Genomic DNA, 18,596 nt, shown 5'->3' with positions numbered 1-18,596 from the left:
GGGTACACGGGGGGGGTCAATAAATCCTTGATGTAATTTGGAGAAAGTCCATTTAATGCTTTAAAGGTGATCATTATCATTTTAAAATCAATTTCTTAGTGGCTGTTAAAATTCTTCCATTAGCGTTCTGCATCATTTGTAGTTGGTTAAGTGAGCTCTGGCTCATACCAACTTGAAGTGCACTACAGTAATCCAGGCGAGAAAGAAATAAAAGCATGTATGACTTTGTGTTAATCCGAAGGTGGTAAGAAAAATCTGGTTTTAGAGATCTTTTTGAGTTGAAGGAAACATGACTGGACAATATCTATTACTTGGGCATGAATGAAGATTTGCATCAAATAATATGCCAAGATCTTTAGCAGTCTGCTTCAGATTATTAGTGAGGGAACCGGGCTTGCCGTGAATCAAGCTGATGGATTTAAGTGGACATCAGTATTCTCGCTGTGAGATTTTAAAGTAGACAAATGGTTATGTCATGTTCTCTGGAGTGTTAAGTGTTACGAGAGTCCCCATGTGCAATATTTAGGACACTTGGCATATTTTGAGACACTTAGAAAGGCAAACTCAAAGTAGAACTAAAATTTAACTATCAGCAGACTCTATCAATAGACGCGTTATTTTCCAGACAGGCTGCTATAAATGCTGCCAGTGCAAACGCCTCCTCTCTGGGAAACTTTCTGATTACTTTAACACATGCATTTTGTTAGCAGGCAGTTTTCCATATATAGCTAAGATATGCTGGTGAGTCCCTGTGTGTCACTGCCACTCATGACCCTTTAACATACGGATAAGACACATGCATACTTACTGTCGTCAGTCTGCTCTGCTGGTGGCTCCAAAAGCTTGACAAACTCCACATTGACATGAATTTCCACTCCCAGAATCAGAGACACTTTCAGCAGCATCAGCTGAAGCTGGCGGATACCTGGAGTGGATAGACACAGATGTAGATATTGTAGAGCCAAAAAGCACACAAAGCAAGCCTAGAGCTACCTCAGTGGATATATGTATTTTATACTGGATGGGCAGCTGCATCCAGTCTACTAACAAGCTGCACCATACGCCACAGGTTGCTGCTATCCACCTCCTATAATGTCATCACAACCCTATAAAGCTGATGTTGCTACAAAAACATTTGTGTTCATTGGCGTGTTAGTTCGGGTATATGACTAGGAATGTGAACTGTGAAATTGCTGTAACAAACTCCTATAAAAACTTCAGAAATACAGGTTCCTCCATGTGATTCTAATTTTGTTAACACAAGGCAATACATATTTTAACTGTACATATTCTGTATCTGAGCAGTAGGGATGCACCAATCCAACTTCCTCTCTTCCAGTACCTGAGTGTATCTGCCTATACTGGGTACCAGTCTGATATCTAAAATTTAAAATCTGTGTACCTGACTGTGTAGAACTTATTGGGATCATTTTTAATGTTAAGTGACACAAGGCTGCTAAAACTGAGTTGAATGATAGTGGAAAGCATGAATTTTATAATGACACTGACAAAGTAAATGTATTTAATGTAGATCTGTCACATCATGATCATCAGTAGTTCTGCTTAAAAAGATCAGCATCACTACCACTACCATCCCCACTAAACAGACTATAAAATGTCATAGATTAACAACATCGTGACAGTAACATAATGTTCCATTAATAAAAAGTAAAACGTGTGAAGCACATATTGGATTTTATGGAGTTAAAGGGTGGATTTAATATTTTTCAGCCTGGACCCTATTTTCCCCCATGTTTTGTGTCTAAGTAAATAATAGGGACAAATAGTTTTGAAACTGGCCCAGTACTAAGAGAGAGGCTCCAGCTGGCAGCAGCGAAACAGGCTGCAATGAAACCATATGGGGCAATTGTACATCATCAATTTACATTCATGAAAGTGTTTTTGCCGCTGACAGGTTCAGATTATTATTCTAGTCTGTGACCACTTATGGAAAGGATCCCTACTGAGACAGACCTCTTTATTAAAGAGAAAGATCCTTTTTGGTTAACCAGAAACAGCCTCGATATTGCCATCATCAAACCCACCAGACATTTAAATGAACAGCAATTTTAACATCGTACAACACACTTCATTCAAAGTCGACAGAGACAAAATAAAACTCACAAAAATTAGCTTTGTTCATCTTTCTACTGTTCCAGTGATCACTTACTCTGATTTGATTGAAATAAACCTTTAAATCACCCAATTAGATTTGAAAATGTGCTGGTTCTACACACACTAAAATTACTGTTTATTTAAATGGAGTTTGATGGAAGTGGCAACAGAGATTTCTGGAGTATTATAAGAAAAAAAAGGTATCTTACTCTTCAACAAATGCTACATATCCCAACAGGTTACAGTGCAGTCTGTTTTGCCACTATGGACTGCAGTGTTCTGGCTCAATACTTAATCAATTTCAAAAATAGTTGTTCCCATTAGTCATTTAGACAAAAAATATGGGACAAATGGGTCCATGTAGAAAAAAACAGAACTTATCCTTTAATATAGTGTCTTCTGTAGCTCAGCAGCTGGTATTTACAGCTGCTTTCTCAGCAGCTGTTATGGGAGGAAGTGGCTTCACTTACAGATGAGAACAAGTAAGTGTTATGAGACGTACATCTTTCAAACGAGATATTAATACATGACACCGTTACTAAAGCTGGAGAGCAAGAAATGCCAGTGGAAACTTCCCACTAGGGAGAGACTGAAGAAATAAACTGCAGCAAACTAGGCTACTGGAAAATCTCTTCTCACAGGTTGCAGAGTCACACAGCCAGCAAATACCACCCATCATGCCACGGTGTTAAATATAGACAGCAGCATTTCAAGTGACTGTAAAAAGGGTCCTGACCCCAAGGTTAAGGAAGTGATTCTTCTGAGATTATTTGACACAACCAAAGAACAATTTCTCTTCCTTCTCAGAGCACTATGAGGTAAAAGACAGAAGTTTAAAAGTTAAGCTTCAGTCCACTCGCTCATTTCAAAATGAGAGCAATTGAGAAATAACTGACACAGATTTACACTCACTGATGTGGTCGATGGAGCCAGCGCAGAACTTTCCATAGAACTTCTTGGCTCCGAGGCCCCTGAGGTCGTGGATAGTGAAGGGCCACAGGTGGAGCACATTATTCCTGGAAAAGGTGTCCCTCTTCTCGATCACCACCACCTTACAGCCCAACAGTGCCAGCTCGATGGCTGTCCGCAGACCACAAGGGCCACCGCCAATGATCAGGCACTGAATAAAAAACAGAAGAAGAGGGTAAAATGTGAAAGAGGGGGTGAGTTAGTTTTCTATTAGCACCTTGGGCCATGCGAAACAACTTTTCATCTCTGTATACTCTATATGTGGAAATGACACGCAAACAAACTTGAACTTGGATTACAGAGCCAAATATTTCCCTCAAGAGTTAGTGGAAACTAAGGAGCTAAAAGGGAGTGAATACTAGACTTACATTCATCAGGTGTCCAAGACACATGATTCCAGATGAATGCTAATGGTGTTCTGTCTCCCCTGAGTGTGTAAATAAGCATCTGTTTGCTAACACGCTTGCCACTTTATAAAGGTAATATTTCAAAGGCGAGTTGCAAGCATATACTTCATAGTAGGGGTTCTCAACAGTTTCTAACTTCAGGCCCACTTCTGATTGTTAAAAATGTCTGAGGACCACCTTCACAAATAAATGATAAAAAAACAAAAACAAAGAAGAAATAAAAAGAAAGACAAAGAAATAAATTTAATAATCCTTTTTTATTACCAGCTTTTACATGTACTTTTACTTTCAATAGTCAATTACATTTAACCTAATAACATTACTTTTGATACACAAGTACAGTAAATATCAGATATTTTAAGACTTTTACTCAATTGTTATTCTAATTGGTGACTTTAATATCTACGCAAGTCATTTTCTGGCAAGATATTTGTACTTTTACTCAATTATGGTAGGAGTGGAAAAAAAAATCTATATAGTATAGTATTGCAATGTCGAAATATCGTATCGTCACATAGCGCCAAGTATCAACTTTTTTATTATATAAACTATTAATATTACGGATACAAATTAAACTTAAGGTAGCTTACTAGATAAAACAGATGGTGACAAAGTTTTTCCTTTAGGAACCTAATTTAAAAAGGTAATAAATTGCAATATATTTTATCGCAATACTCAGGATATCACAACATTTAAAATCGCATTAATACTGTATCATGACTTAAGTATCATGATAATATATTATAGATCCTCTGGTGATTCCTACCCCTGCTTTCAGGTACTTCATCTACTACTGACGTCAGCTAGCTACAGTAGCAAGACATGTTTGTCTCAAACTGATGATGTATCGTGATTGGCATGATGATATCTAAACATAACTGGTCACTGAAATAATGCATTTTAATTTACTTTTTTTATTCATGTAAATTCTTGCGCAAATTAAGATATAAAAAAATAAAATAGCTTTGTAAATAACAGAAAAAAATACATTTTCATCTTATCTAACAAACTGGCTGTACCTCCACAGCCCACAAGATGGCATTTCAAGGGCCACTGTTTGAGAATCACCACTTAAAATATGGTGTTCAAAGCTTACAGTAGGTGTGACTGAAAATCCTGGCTATATTTACACTAACTCGCACTGATGTTTCCTTTTGGACTGAGAAGAAATGTGGAAATGGGAACAGGAGAGGAAAAAAAACTTTATCTGAGAAGTCTCAAAGGTCCTGTGTGATTACCACCGACGTCTAATTTCCAGGTCATCATGCGGTTTGCTAGTTTACAGTTACAGGGAAAATTAACAAATAAAACAATTAGCACAGCCATCTGAGAAAGGTTAGTTTAGAGTATGATTCATGGCATCTTCCATATAACAGAACACAATGTACAGGAAACTAAGATACAGATATTTTTTTCTAGACACAGAGTTCCAGAAAACAGAGAACCTCCCCAGCTACAGCCAGTCGTCTGTCTCTAAATAGCAGTTTCTCCCACAAAAATTAGTTGTTATTTTTGGCCGACTCTCAGCCCAACCGTCTCTGCTTATCTCCCCCCTCTTCGAGTCTCTGGCCTCTTTCCTCTACGGATGTCTTATCTTTCCCTTCAGATATGAAGTCATCGAACACTATGCTAAACATGCTGCCTATAATACTCAGACATACATGGTCCAACAATAAGACAGATTAGCACATCACGTAAAATAACAAATATGAGATACCTATCACTTTAAAAATGTATCTGAATTCCCATCCTGGCTTTAGGCCTCGTACTGCCATCTGACTAACAGGGCCCGCTTTCATAAAGTTTCCCCTGTAGACAGTTATGAGATCAAAATGAATTTGCACAAGCTACATGCACTGAATCCAGTTAATTCAGCTTTTCAACTTTAAGATTACTTTGGTCTAATTAATAATTTGCATATAATTACAGAAATAATCTACTTAAATAATTTATTTCCCCAACAATGCACACTGGCAAAGGTCCTAATTGGGTATTTGAACAAATAAACCATAATTCCTCAAGTGTTTTTTTTTTAGGTTTAGGATTTTTAAGGGTTGTAAAAATGGGCACATATGTTCTACTCAACAGAACACACAAAGGAGAGACAGAAAAAAAGACACGAACATATCAAAAGTCAGACTACATAAATGGTGCTACACAGACTGTCCGATCTGTCATTGCATTTCAAGGACCGAGGCTGTTTCTCCACAGGTACAGTTTAGCCATGAGCAAGTCAGTTTTCTCTGAGGCCTCACAGCAGGGTGCTCATCTGCACCATCTTCTCCCTCGGGCCAAAGTTGTGTCTTGCACCTAACTGATAATTCAAAATATATAAATCAAACTATGCTGATGACAACAGAGCAACTTCTCTTTTTAGTAGTTCCTCTGTTCAGCCCTTAGCACCTGTTTAGTTTATAAATTAATCCCTGCAGTTTGGAGCTCGATTTCACTCTCACATTCCTGTTTGTACTTCCACATTTCAGCATTATTTCACTGTTTACTGTAAACTGTCCTACAACCAATTACAGCTGCGTTAAAGTAAACTAATCCTGCTGGTTCACATTAATGGCTCCATTGGAAGGCTTTTATTTTGAAGCAGCTAAAGGAAAAACTGTATTCACTGCAGAACTAGTAGAACTTAACTTAGTAGAACCTAATGCTGCTTTACAATAAAATTTGGTCTACGCAACAAGATATGGTATATTTGGCATGATATGGTAAGTGGATCACTTTTACAGCACAAGGCAGAGAAAACTGAGAATCTCGACAAGGCATTAAAGAGAAACTTTGTTATTTTTCAACCTGGACTCTATTTTCACATGATTTTGAGTTGAAGTGACTAATAGGAACAACAATTTTTGAAACTGGTCCATTATTGAGCGAGACCACTGCAGCTGGCAGCAGTGAAACCAGCTGTAATGTAATCACTTGGGGCAACTATGCACCATCAATGTACATCCACTAAAAGTGCTTGTTTTTGCCACGGACATGTTAAGATTGTTATTCTAAGTGTGTGACAACATTATAGAAAGTATTCCTATAGAGACAGACTTTTTTGTTTAACCAGAAACAGCCTAAAAATCAATGTCACCAATTGAAATAAACCCTTAATTCACCCAGTTAAAAGTGGAAATATGCTAGCACTATACATGTCAAAATTACTGTTTATTTAAATGAAGTCTGGTGGGTTTAGTAATTCTGGTTAAACAAAAAGGTCAGCTTCTGTAGTAGTCCTTTCCATACGGTTGTCAGACACTTAGAATAATAATTTGCGCCCGTCAGTGGCAAAAAAAAAATTGATAGTGCACAATTGCCACAAGTTGTTGAACTTCAAAAACTGTTGTTCCTATTTGTCACTCAGACACAAAAACATGGGTAAACTGGGTCCAAGTTGAAAAATACCAACGTTACCCTTGAAGACTGACTGGCATATTAGCAGTTATAGCTTCCGAGCTACAGCGAAGGGTAACTACATTATGTCACCGTGCTTCTTGAGCAACATATTTCTTAAAGATACATAGATGGATTTAACTGTGATGCTTTCCTGTGTGATGACACCTATAGTACTGTTTGCTTGGATCTCAAACACTATAAAAAGGTCACAACAATGCCTTTTATGTGAACAAGCACAATTTACATATTTGTAGTGGCTCATGGCTCAGTTCATTTCCTTTGTCTATTAGTAGCCTCAAACTCCAGTACAGGTCGTCTCCAGTTGGTCTCTCTTACCCTAGTGCCCTGGCAGGCTTTATTCTGGTTGTAGACCTTCTGCTGTGCCCTTTTGTCCAGTTTGGTCCACAGGGCCTTGACCTTCCAGGAGCTGACTGCAGCCTTTAGTGAGCTGAAGAAGTTGCTGTAGTCCAGAGGATCCAGCTCCAGCTGCCTGCAGAGGATGCTGAAAGCCTGCAGAGTCCCTTTACATGTGGATGCTTGGACAAAGTTCTCAAAGAGCACACTGGCCTGCGCTGTGCGCTCATCCTCCGTCTCACCCATCTGCTCTGATGGTAAAAAGCCTCCAGTCTCCTCAAACACTCTCTGCTTCTTTTTATGCTTCCTTTACTGTTCGCTCCTTCCACACTGTCAGCACTGGACTCCTACAACACGGTGTGTGCAGTCATGCTGAGCTAGTTCTGAAAGACACAAAGAGCAAAAAGATTTGTAGACAAAGACACAAGAGACTGGAAATTAAATAATCAGGTGATCAGTCCTATATCCTGAACATATACTATAATTCAAGTTGTTTAGATTTTGCTGATTACTGATAACTAAGACGTGCTTCCTGCACATTGTCCTCTTCATGACACAGCTGTTTCTTATTTTATTATGTAACCAAGCATTTTACAGGAGATGTGCGTGAACACAAGTAAACAATAATGTAGTCCAATGAAAATCTGTGCAATAAATACTGCATTTATGAAGCTGCAGTTTCTAACAAAGGTCACTAAAACCTGTCGTCTGGACACAACTTGGAATTGATGGATGAGCAGACAGGATTTACATTTCTAATAGAAACAAAAAATTATTAAATATGTTTGAAATATATCAACAATTTCATAATGAACCATAGTTCATTTGGAGCAACTTCCAAGCACATGACCACATGACAACTGTACATGTGCCAGAATTTTGGGGCCTAAATAATAGGGAAAAGGTTCAGAGACTCCACTCTAGGATATCCCTCAAAAGATCTATAACCATAGAAACAAATACTGTGACATTTCTCTAAAACTGGCTGAGATACCTTTGGATACTTGAATAAATAAACCAGACAGGACCAGTCTGTTTTTATGCTTATTCAGTGAATTAAATAAATACCAGGAAAATCAGGGCACTTCATTTAATTGATAACAAAATTAAATAAAACTCCAATATTGCCATAAAATAGTTCCGTTTATTGACTTGCAAGATTTCCCACATTGACGTTGATACTTCAAACTGCACTCATCACAATTTTGAGGAAAAAAGCTTTGATAAACTCACTGTACATTATCTGTCCAGCACCAAACAGACGACACAAAACAATTTATTACTACTGTAATAGTGATTTACACCTCATCATAGAGATGTACAGTTTTTGTTGAATTTGAATGTCGTATGACAATGAACGAATTAACACCCCACGAATGGTCATTAAAATGTCATGTTACATACTTAACATAAACTTATAGGTTTAGGAAAATTAAGTTATGCATGTTAGGTTTAGGAGAGGGAACCTGGTTGGATGTCATCACGTCACATTATAAACTTAGTCTTAAGCTACATACTTAATAAAGCTACAATTTAACAGTAAGTAATAGGTTAGGTTTAAGCAAATAAAGTCGAATAGGTTAGGTTTAGGAAAAGAAACATGGTTGGGTGTCATTACATCACATTACATATTAACCTTAAGTTGAGTACATAAAATTAAGTTACATACTAAAGGTAAAGTTACGTAGGTTAGGTTTTGGAAAGTAAAGTTATGTACGTTAAGTTTAGAAGAAGAAATCTGGTTGGGCATTGTCGCATCACGTTACTTACTTAACATAAAATTATGCTGGTAAGGTTATGCGAGTGAAGTTACGTAGGTTAAGTTTAGGGAAGAAACATGACGACATACCTTAAAATAACTCAAAGGGCGCTTGGTTTCACACAAGACACAAACGTCTGTCTCTTGGGGGAATGTTCTGTGTTGTCTGACCACCCAACCTGCCTCCCTACATAGACTTAAGCTCTTAATACTACTTCATTCTTTACTCTGGTGAGCACACTGGTCACGTGATCACAACCTTCCTGATTGCATGGGTCATGTGTAGTGTATGAGAACAGCCTGGTAATCATGATGTTCGTTATCCTCTGCAATACACGGGGACACACACTATGTGGTGGAAAACTTTGAAATCATATAAAGGAAAGATCACATTCCAAATGTAAGGAATGTCTGCAGCTCCCTCTGAAAATAAACTGCAGGGGTCAATGTGTTGCCTCATATAGCCACAGTGTCATGTCCTGCATTCTGTATGAGGTGTCCAGGGACACACAGAGCTTTGACGATACGTCCCTGAACAGGACTAATATTTCTAGCCAACAACAACAACCCTGCAGAGTTCAAACAGTCATTAATTAAGCTGCACATATTTTTCTCTACAACAAAGATATTTTCCCCCTCCAGCTCCACTGAATGCCTGATAGGATTATGACTGAGAGTGCGCTTGGAGGAGTTCAGCTGAGCAGTCATGGGAGAAGCTCAAACGCTGTGGCTGCAGCAATACAGACAAAACAGTCACACAGTCACATCACACGCAAGCAGCCACTTGGTGAGGCACAAGATGCAGAAGAAACAACCCTAAAATACAGCAGATATACACAGCAGACTACAAACTTTGTCCCCCCTGCTGTACAAACTGTTCTAGGCTTGCAGCCCATAGCACATGAGGGAGTTTACCCGTTATCAGGAGATCATTACTTTAGTATTCATCCAGAGTCCTGGGGTAAAAGGAATGTCCTGATTCCTGGTTATATTTGGTGATCTAATCTTATTTGAGAGGCCAAGGGCATCTAATGATGGTTTCAAGTTGGGTTAATAGCAGAAATATCTCCACTTTCAGTGTCTTCCAAGTAGGGCTGTCCCGAATACCATTTTTTAACATTCGGACCTTCGGCAGAATTTGATGGCACAACAGTCTCCTTCAGAACATTATTCTATGCTTTCTTTTGATTTTCACATTGGCTAGTCATCCTGTTTAATTTGTCTTCTGATTAAATCGAAACCGTTGAAACAAGTTGTAGGAAGCCTCTTCAAGTAACTGGTTGCTGGCAGACACTCTGTGCTGCAATAAAATGGTTAATCAGCAGTGCCGTGCACTGTAGAGCCGATACGCTGCTGGTTCTGCTGGCCTGAATAGAATATAATGTCTATAGCCGACTGTTGTGTGTACAGCCTTTACAGACTGAGCTGAGTAGTGATGCGCGGGTCGACTCGCAACCCGCGGGACCCGCAAATGGACATGTGGGTCGGGCAGCAGTGATCGTCTGTTAAATCGGTCTGTAAATGATATTTTGACATTATTGGCTATTACTGTCATGGCATCCAAAGCTACCGATGCGTTGAGCAGGTGACAGTCCGCGGCTGTTTTCAAAAAGAAACTTGTTGAAACTTTAAACAATTAATTTATTGTACAAAACGGGGGAAACAAACATTGACAAAAATGGTTCCATAATTTATATTAAATTCAAAAGATAACGAAAAACAGCTACAAGTTCGAGAGAATAGTGATATGATGGTAAAACTTGGCACTGATCCACAGCCTCAGACGGACGCGCTCAAGCGTGCCGTGCGCACAAGCTCTGTTGGTAGGCTATACTATATTTTCACATTTTTAACAATGCAATTTAAAAGTTTTGACTTTTATTGATAACCTACATTTACCAACAACAAAAAGACTACATTTAGCACCAAAAAAAAAATGTAAAAAAAAAACAAAAACAAATATCGAATCCCAAATTTTCATAACGAATACCTACCCATAGAAACAAATATTTGAATATCCAAATATCTGGGTACAGCCTTACTTCCAATGAGTTTTTAACGACCCAGGATCAGTACATCCCATGGTTATCTGCTTTTCAGGTTCATACTTGTATTTGGGATTTTACTGGACAGTGTGAGACCTAACACATTCAGTGCCCTGGGCAAACTTCCCCTGCATCCCCCTTTTCATTTCCTATTATTCTAATGCTCTAGACATACACTCCCCTCCATCATACCGATCAAGCATGTTCTAACTTAAGGCTGCAGCTGACCATTTGTGTACCCTAAACTTAACTGCATGTTGTCCATACACATCTGCATTTCCTGGCTGTGAGATAATTAATGAGATCATCATATGACAGCTTACGAGTGTGTTCTGCATTGACACTGATGACAGCAAGACCACTCAGACATTCCTATCCAATTGTTGAACGAAGGGATGCTTTCATTAGCTTAGGTTTAAATAAAATCCCTCACCAGAGGCAACTGACTGTATTAATAACTAATAATGGCCTAAAAGCATGAGCACACTGCTCTAGGAGCTCACGCTGCAGCTGTGCTGTGTGTACTAAACAGCGGCGAATGTTAGCTCAAACCCTGTTGTGTCGGAGAGGGTCTTAACTGTTTATGCAATACCTTTGGTTCTGAATGATGATGGTCATATTGGGCAATTTTGGTGTCCCCTCCAGCAGTGGTGGGGACACCACTAACGTGTGATGCACATATCTGTAGCGGCAACACTGTTCTGACTGTGATGACCATTCACTGATGAACACATTAAGCTGAACTGCATTGCCAGGACTAAAGATATTATAATACCCTTAGTACAGACCAACCATTAGCAAATCTTTGGATCATTTTTACCTTTTGTTTATATACAGTATACAGAAATGTAGATGAATCAGGCATTGCTTATCATTAAATTCAGCTCTAACATCTGTGCGTGCAATGATTTTTTCTCATCTCTTAAACTACATAACCCCTTGGTCTCAGGCTTCACCCTCCACTATGAAACCACTGACATCCCTTTACAACCAAGCTATCCAAGTTCTGGACAAGAAATCACCAATCACCTGCATAATCTCAGTTTTGACAATTTCATTAATTACTCCAACTTCACACTTACATTCTAATGTGTCCAGCATCTAGCTCCACCCTTTTTTCAAAGGGTGGAGCTGCCACCAACACACAAAGTACATCAGATTTCAGTGTAAGTAAGCACACACCTCATTTGGAAAATGTAGCCCTTTTCAGTCTGAATATAATGTTGTCACATTAACCAATGGTTTAAACTCTAACTCTACCCAGCAACACACTCTCAAGTTATCTCAAGCTGATGCCAAGCATTTCCTGGATAACATCTTTGTCAAAGTTGAGTATCAGATCCCCATCGCTGGCAGCTTCACCTGGAGGAGTTTGGAAAAGGGTAATGTTTCTTACACACACACAGACACACACTGCCCAACAGGCCTGAAACAAAATCACCTGAAAAGCTGTGGATGTGCTCCGTATGCAATTGAGTGTGCGTCATGGCAAGGGAAAGTGCATGCTGCAAGGACCTGGCTGGCCCTTTAGTTTGTGCCAGTCGCCTATCCCACGTCACACACACACCCCACTACCCAAGAAACACACACTTTCCCTTTAAGTCTTTGAGTGGCCCAGAGGGGGTCTCAGATCTCTGCTACCTAACATTCTGGCAGCAGACAGTAGCCTCTCAGTTACAATTACCCCCTCTGGACACACACACACACACACACACACACACACACACACACACACACACACACACACACGCACACACAAAATTGTAACCCTTAGACCTTTCATGCTATTCCATGCCCTGCCCAGATAAAAAAGTTTCCAAAGCTTTGTTCCTTGTTTCTAATTAAAAACTGGACTTCACCTCAGCCATTAAGCTGATAATATCTGCTTCAGTGGGAATATCAGTGAATCAATGTGTTTGGCTGGTGGACTATAACCATTTACTTTAGACTGCCTCTGAAAAAGACTCTTTGAATACCTGTCTCATCCATATCCCCAAAAGCACAGGGAACAATAGGACACAATGAGCTTGAAACAAGGAAAATCAAGGAATTTGTTTAAGCAATAAGCCACAATAGGCTGTGGTTTACAGTAAAGTTACTGTAAACCAATAGTTACTATATATACCTGGCAATGTTCAATAAAAAATAAACACACAGCAACAAATCATCCAATAATTTACGGATAACAAATATTCATCCTTCTGCCAAGAAAGGTAGTTCTTCAGCGACATTTAACAGAATGGTTGCCAAGCAACCCACAGATTTAGTGGAAAGTACCAGCTGCTTTACAAATCTGTGACGATGGAGCCAAGCAAGTTCAGCCCCTTGGGCTTTCTAGTACTAATGTTAGGAGAAAGAAAAAAGTTCTCATCATGTTGTAGTTACATTATAACCACATATGTATCTACCATTGGCAACTATTACCCCGACTTAACCCTGGCTGTTTTCACTTGCCAGCAATATATTTACAATATATTACAATATATATAAATATACAATATATATTGTATATTTACAATATACAATATATATTTTGAAACTGGAAAATGAATTCCCATCTGAAAACAAGTGAGAATGCTGAAAGCTGAAATTACAAAGAATTGCTAAAAATATACAAATCTTAAAGTGCAGAAGCATTTCCCTACACTGCTGAAAAACCTGGAAACCGAATGGATAAAACTGGCAAGTTGGAAGCTGAAAAGTTGCTAAGAGCTGAAATATATTGCTAAAAAAAAAAAAGGAAGCTAATCTGTAATACTGATAAAGGCAGGGGCTGAAATTAATTAACTTAAAAGACTGAAAGAAAAAATGCTTTGTACTTCAAAAAGCATAATAGGTAGAAAAAAGTTGAATGCAAGCATGGCTGTCCTTGAAGAGCATATCATTTTGGCATTAATATGTTGTCTGTAGTTTAAAGTGTGCAGAATTAGCAGTCAATTGGAAAATGTACGGAAGAAGTATAATCCTGATATCAGCTCAGAGACCAACTGCCCTACTTGTGTGTGACTCTAAGGACCAGAAATGATATACTGCAACTCCTTCTGACCTGTCAGGTCAAGAGAAAAACACAGCCAAGTGTGCGTTGATATAAACACAGAGCTAGAAAGCTATGGGAAAGATCACAATCCTTGGAAGCTAGACTGTATATAACCACATCTGGTAGGGTGCATTCTGGGAGTCTTGGTACAGGAAGTGGTTAAGTTGATATCTCTTTCCAAGTGTGTGTGTGTGTGTGTGTGTGTGTGTGTGTGTGTGTTGTTAGGTCATAGGGTTTGCATTTCTAGCCATATTTTCAGTGGGAGATCAGCACAACACATGGAAATGTTTCTATTCCAATCTAATTATAGTGAATGTATTTTCTGTTCAAACGTAATATATGAAATGCTCACAAATCTAAATAGAGACTTTAAAGACCAACACAAAAAGTTGTTCTTGTTTTATTATTTGTCACAGGTGGATTGACTGATGTGCTGACTGGTGGATTCATTGGCTAGGTTATCCTGGTATTACCACAAAACACTAACAGAGAATATCATTTTTTCTAACCCTTTATTTATGTGTTCCCTTTCAATTGCTATTAAAATTGTATGTACAGTATATCTTAACCTGACATTTCTTACTCTTAAAGTCCAACTTGCAGGTTGGAGACCATGGTGAATGTGTAGGAAAATGATGTAGAAACTCGATTAAAACAAAAAACAAAAACATATACACACTACAGTGACTTTTGGGGTCGTTTTTGTAAGAGAATTTTGCTTCTGTATCTAAAAACCCACTAACTGGAAGTGACGTAGCATAAGGGAGTCCGGCCGAGTTCGATTGAGTGTAACATTAATAAACATGGATCCCAGTACTAGTTTTGAGACTGAAGAGGTTGAAAATGTACATTCATATGCATATGACAGCCCACAGGCTTATAACTATGAGCACTATGAGAACTGGGCAGGTGTCTTGGTGAGCGACCAGCGTTAGCTAAGGACAGCTAACGATGTCTAACGCTGTGTTCACATCACAACATTAAGTTTGCCATCACATATTTTCCACATGTCCTCAGCTGTGAAGAGTATGTGCTGCAGGGAGGTGGATGCCTTCTGGGCTCTGCTGGAGAATCTGCCCCCCAGACCAGACATAACATGCCTCACACTGCCCATCAACCCTTACGCCGCCCACTCCTGTCTCAAACACGGAGGCCTCCCTCTCCGCGGAGGCCGTCCACCCTCGCACAAATCCCCGAGGCACGGAGAGGGAGACCCGAGGCTCGCAGCCCCACACATACCCTCGAGGCTCGGATCTCCCTCTCCCTCTCGTTTTTGTTCACAGATGAAGCCGTGAAATCACATCTCTTCACCTGCACAAAACACACCCAGGCACAAAAAATAACTCCACTCCTTTTTCTGTCCGGAAAATGGTGGACTCGATGTCCTCACAGACTCAAGTTTGTGCAACCTGCACAAACACGATAATTGGGCATAATCACAAATGGTGAAATGCACTGTTAACAACCAAAAAAATACCAACTCACAAGTTTACTACCGCTCAGACTCACTACCACCTACTACTGCGCATTGGACAGAGTCAGGGTCAAGGATGCAGAGTCCCTCTCATGACGTAATATCAGGCGATGTTGAAAAAAAAGCGTTTTTAGAAGAGGCGCTAAAAAGAGCCACTTTTTCCTCTGAATCTGTGCCCTTATGTCGTGTAAACCATAATAAATTCTGAATTGACTTCTCATATGGTAATTTTCAGACAAGGTTATGTATATATTTTTAAAAAAAATTTAACCTGCAAGTTGCACTTTAAAGTGACAATTCAAATGCTTTTGGTCCTCACTCACTAAATGACAATGTAAATGCTGCAACAGTACAACTAATTTGTGCTCTTCAAATAAAAGTTTTAATATTTACATTTACATTTTATTGCCCTAACTATTTACAGTGTACAACTATCTCAGACGTTTTAACATCAACTTAAATCTTAATTGCTTTCACTGTTTACGATTCACCTGACAATACAACTTCTTTTAGCGCTCACTGGTCATTCAACTGACATTTCTACTGCTTCCCCGGCTCATACATAAGTTAATGTTTCAGCTGTTTTCATTTCTTACTCATCAGCTGGAGGAAATCTTTTATTATTGCAATCTGCTTTTCAGTTAACTTTTTTAACTGTTAACTGTAATATAGTTAACAAGAACTATCACTTTGTGGTTGTGTGCCTCCATGAACCCGCCATAGTACAATTATAGTTTGAATCTATGTCCATGAAAACATAGATGCTTTTTACACATCTTACACCTGGCATTACAAAAGATCTCTACAATTAGCACAGTTTCAAGGTGGACACCCAAGATTAGTGTCACCAATTCAGTATCTGACCAAAAGTCTTCCCTTCAGTTCTTTTGACATTGGGTAATGGCCATTAAAGTGTTTTTGCAGGACATTATGATGCCACAGTGAAGCTGACCTGTTACTTTTTTGATAAAATGTCATCATTTCATCATTATTATACCATAATTTCATCAATATATCCTGTTTGTGTGAAATTTTGTCATAATTAGCATATGAATTCTTGTGTATAGCCAAAACCATGTTTTGTAAGGTCACAGTGACCTTGACCTTTGACTATCGACCACCAAATTCTAATAAATTCTTTGTTGAGTCCAAGTAGACATTTGTATCCAATTTGAAAAAATTCCCAGAAAGAGTTCTTGAGATCAAGAGATTGAGCTGGACAGACAGATGGACGGACAGACAACCCCCCAAGAATAATGCCTCTGGCCTTGGCTATCACCAGCAGAGAGGCATAAAATGGTGACCAACATTTCCATTAAAGGAAAATGTGTTACAGCATTTCCATAGTTTTGTTTGGTAACTGTAAACTCTCAGCTGGTGTGTACAGTCAGATCATTAGTGCTTCCGTTACTGTAATGACCCAGTGTGATTACGCAACATCTCATTTTACAGCCTCTTCATCATGACTCCATGGGTGCTCTATACATAGATGCCAATTTATGTCACTAATGCACACAAATTAACACGGAACATTCTTATAATGTATATCTATTTCTGAATACTAATTTGATGATGTGTTAATCAAGTCACCTATTTCAATAGGTTCAAGTGTCCATAGTGGAGGTGTAACCTGCAAAACAAGAACCTTTGAAGAGTAACAGGATACTAACAGTATTTAAGATATATATATATATAAACCGGTATGTATGCAAAGGATACCATCTAGTTAGATGTTAAGGTCAGGCGTCACTGTTAAGATCAGTGCACCAGCAGGTGAGACTTAAGTGGAGATAAAAAACAGGTGATTAGATCTGTAGGTACAGAGCTGTGGTATATTAGGATAAGGTAAGGCATTTCTGCTTTATAAATTACTGAAACAATCCATGATCAGGATTGTTGCTGATTGGTTTCCTGTTGATGTAGGACTAATTGATGTACTGACTTATCATCTCAGCTCGTTGCTTAATGCTACATGAATTAAGCTTTCCTCAAATAGCAAAGCAATTTCTTGGGCTAACGTTCATGTGACTGTGAGACTGTGAGAAAAATCTCACATTATTATTTCAGATACAGATTTAACCCATGGCATTACCTGAATGCGCAACAGTTCCATCACAGTAAATAATTTCTACATTCACATAGACCTCTAAATCAATCTCTGCACTGTATCTTACATTTACAGTGTTGGCATTGATCTATCAATCAAAGGATATACCAGACTTTGGCTGATAATACAGCTGTCTTTACATGAAAACTGGGCCTTGTGGAACTCTGCCCAAAAAGAAAGCAAGACTTTGAACAAAGTTTTGCTATAATTACTATTCACAAGAGATACAGGCTTGGATCTCCAACAGGAAACTCACTCATCTTTTCAAGAAAAAGCTGGTACAGCAAAATCAATCTCAACAGCCAGACAGGCTGTGGTCAAAGTGAGAAAGCCCAGTTGACATTCCAAAGCCAAAAGACGCCTACAGCCTAGAATTAGAGGGATCTGGATCCCGCATTTTACAGAGGAAACATAGTACAATATCTGAAGGCAAGTGTCCAGGAACTGAAAGTAGATTTTATCATAAACTAAAAGTCACCCATGACGTCAGAAGTGGCACAAGTCATGTCAGGGAAGTTGGGGGTAATGTTCGTAACACTACAGTACACAGTGCGGCATCAGGTTACCAGACTGCCTGAGGAACAAGGAACTGGAGCGTACAGGTGACAAGTAGAGCAGGAGAAATGTGTCACTGGGCTAGAGACAAAGCAATGCTTCATTCACAATGAAGCCACAAAATTACCTAATTTTATTACACATGCAGCCTGGCAATATGTTCTTTGCATAACACTGAAAACAGTGTTATCTGTAACACCAATCCTTTCCAGAGGCCAGTAGGGGAGGGAACAAAAATCGGTTCACTTAAGTATCATGATTTTTATTTCCCCACGATGTCTTAGTTGCTCTTTAATGCCTAAATTGATATAATTCAAATGTAGAGGTAGAAAGAAGTTGCCTCTTGTATTGTTGTAATCTATGAGAAACATGATGTCTTAT

The 18,596-nt window shown here is 38.9% G+C and overlaps 1 protein-coding gene across 8 annotated transcripts in view; it reads right to left on the bottom strand.

Moving 5' to 3' along the window:
• The window catches only part of mical2b (microtubule associated monooxygenase, calponin and LIM domain containing 2b), an 81,369-nt gene that overhangs the window by 44,861 nt on the left and 17,912 nt on the right, over positions 1–18,596 (bottom strand). For all 8 annotated transcript variants that reach the window (XR_007449121.1, XM_049573602.1, XM_049573603.1 and 5 more), the window contains exons 2-4: positions 7,221–7,621; positions 3,028–3,235; positions 809–925 (exon numbers count right to left, since the gene is read on the bottom strand). Coding sequence is in view for 7 of the 8 variants with exons in the window: in XM_049573602.1 (XP_049429559.1) it covers positions 809–925; positions 3,028–3,235; positions 7,221–7,484 (589 nt within the window). In the remaining variant the exon portion in view is untranslated. The remainder of the gene's footprint in view (positions 1–808; positions 926–3,027; positions 3,236–7,220; positions 7,622–18,596) is intronic.

Source organism: Epinephelus fuscoguttatus, linkage group LG4 (assembly GCF_011397635.1).
Source record: "Epinephelus fuscoguttatus linkage group LG4, E.fuscoguttatus.final_Chr_v1".
NCBI lineage: Eukaryota > Metazoa > Chordata > Actinopteri > Perciformes > Serranidae > Epinephelus > Epinephelus fuscoguttatus.
This window is presented reverse-complemented; position numbering and strand designations above follow the sequence as displayed.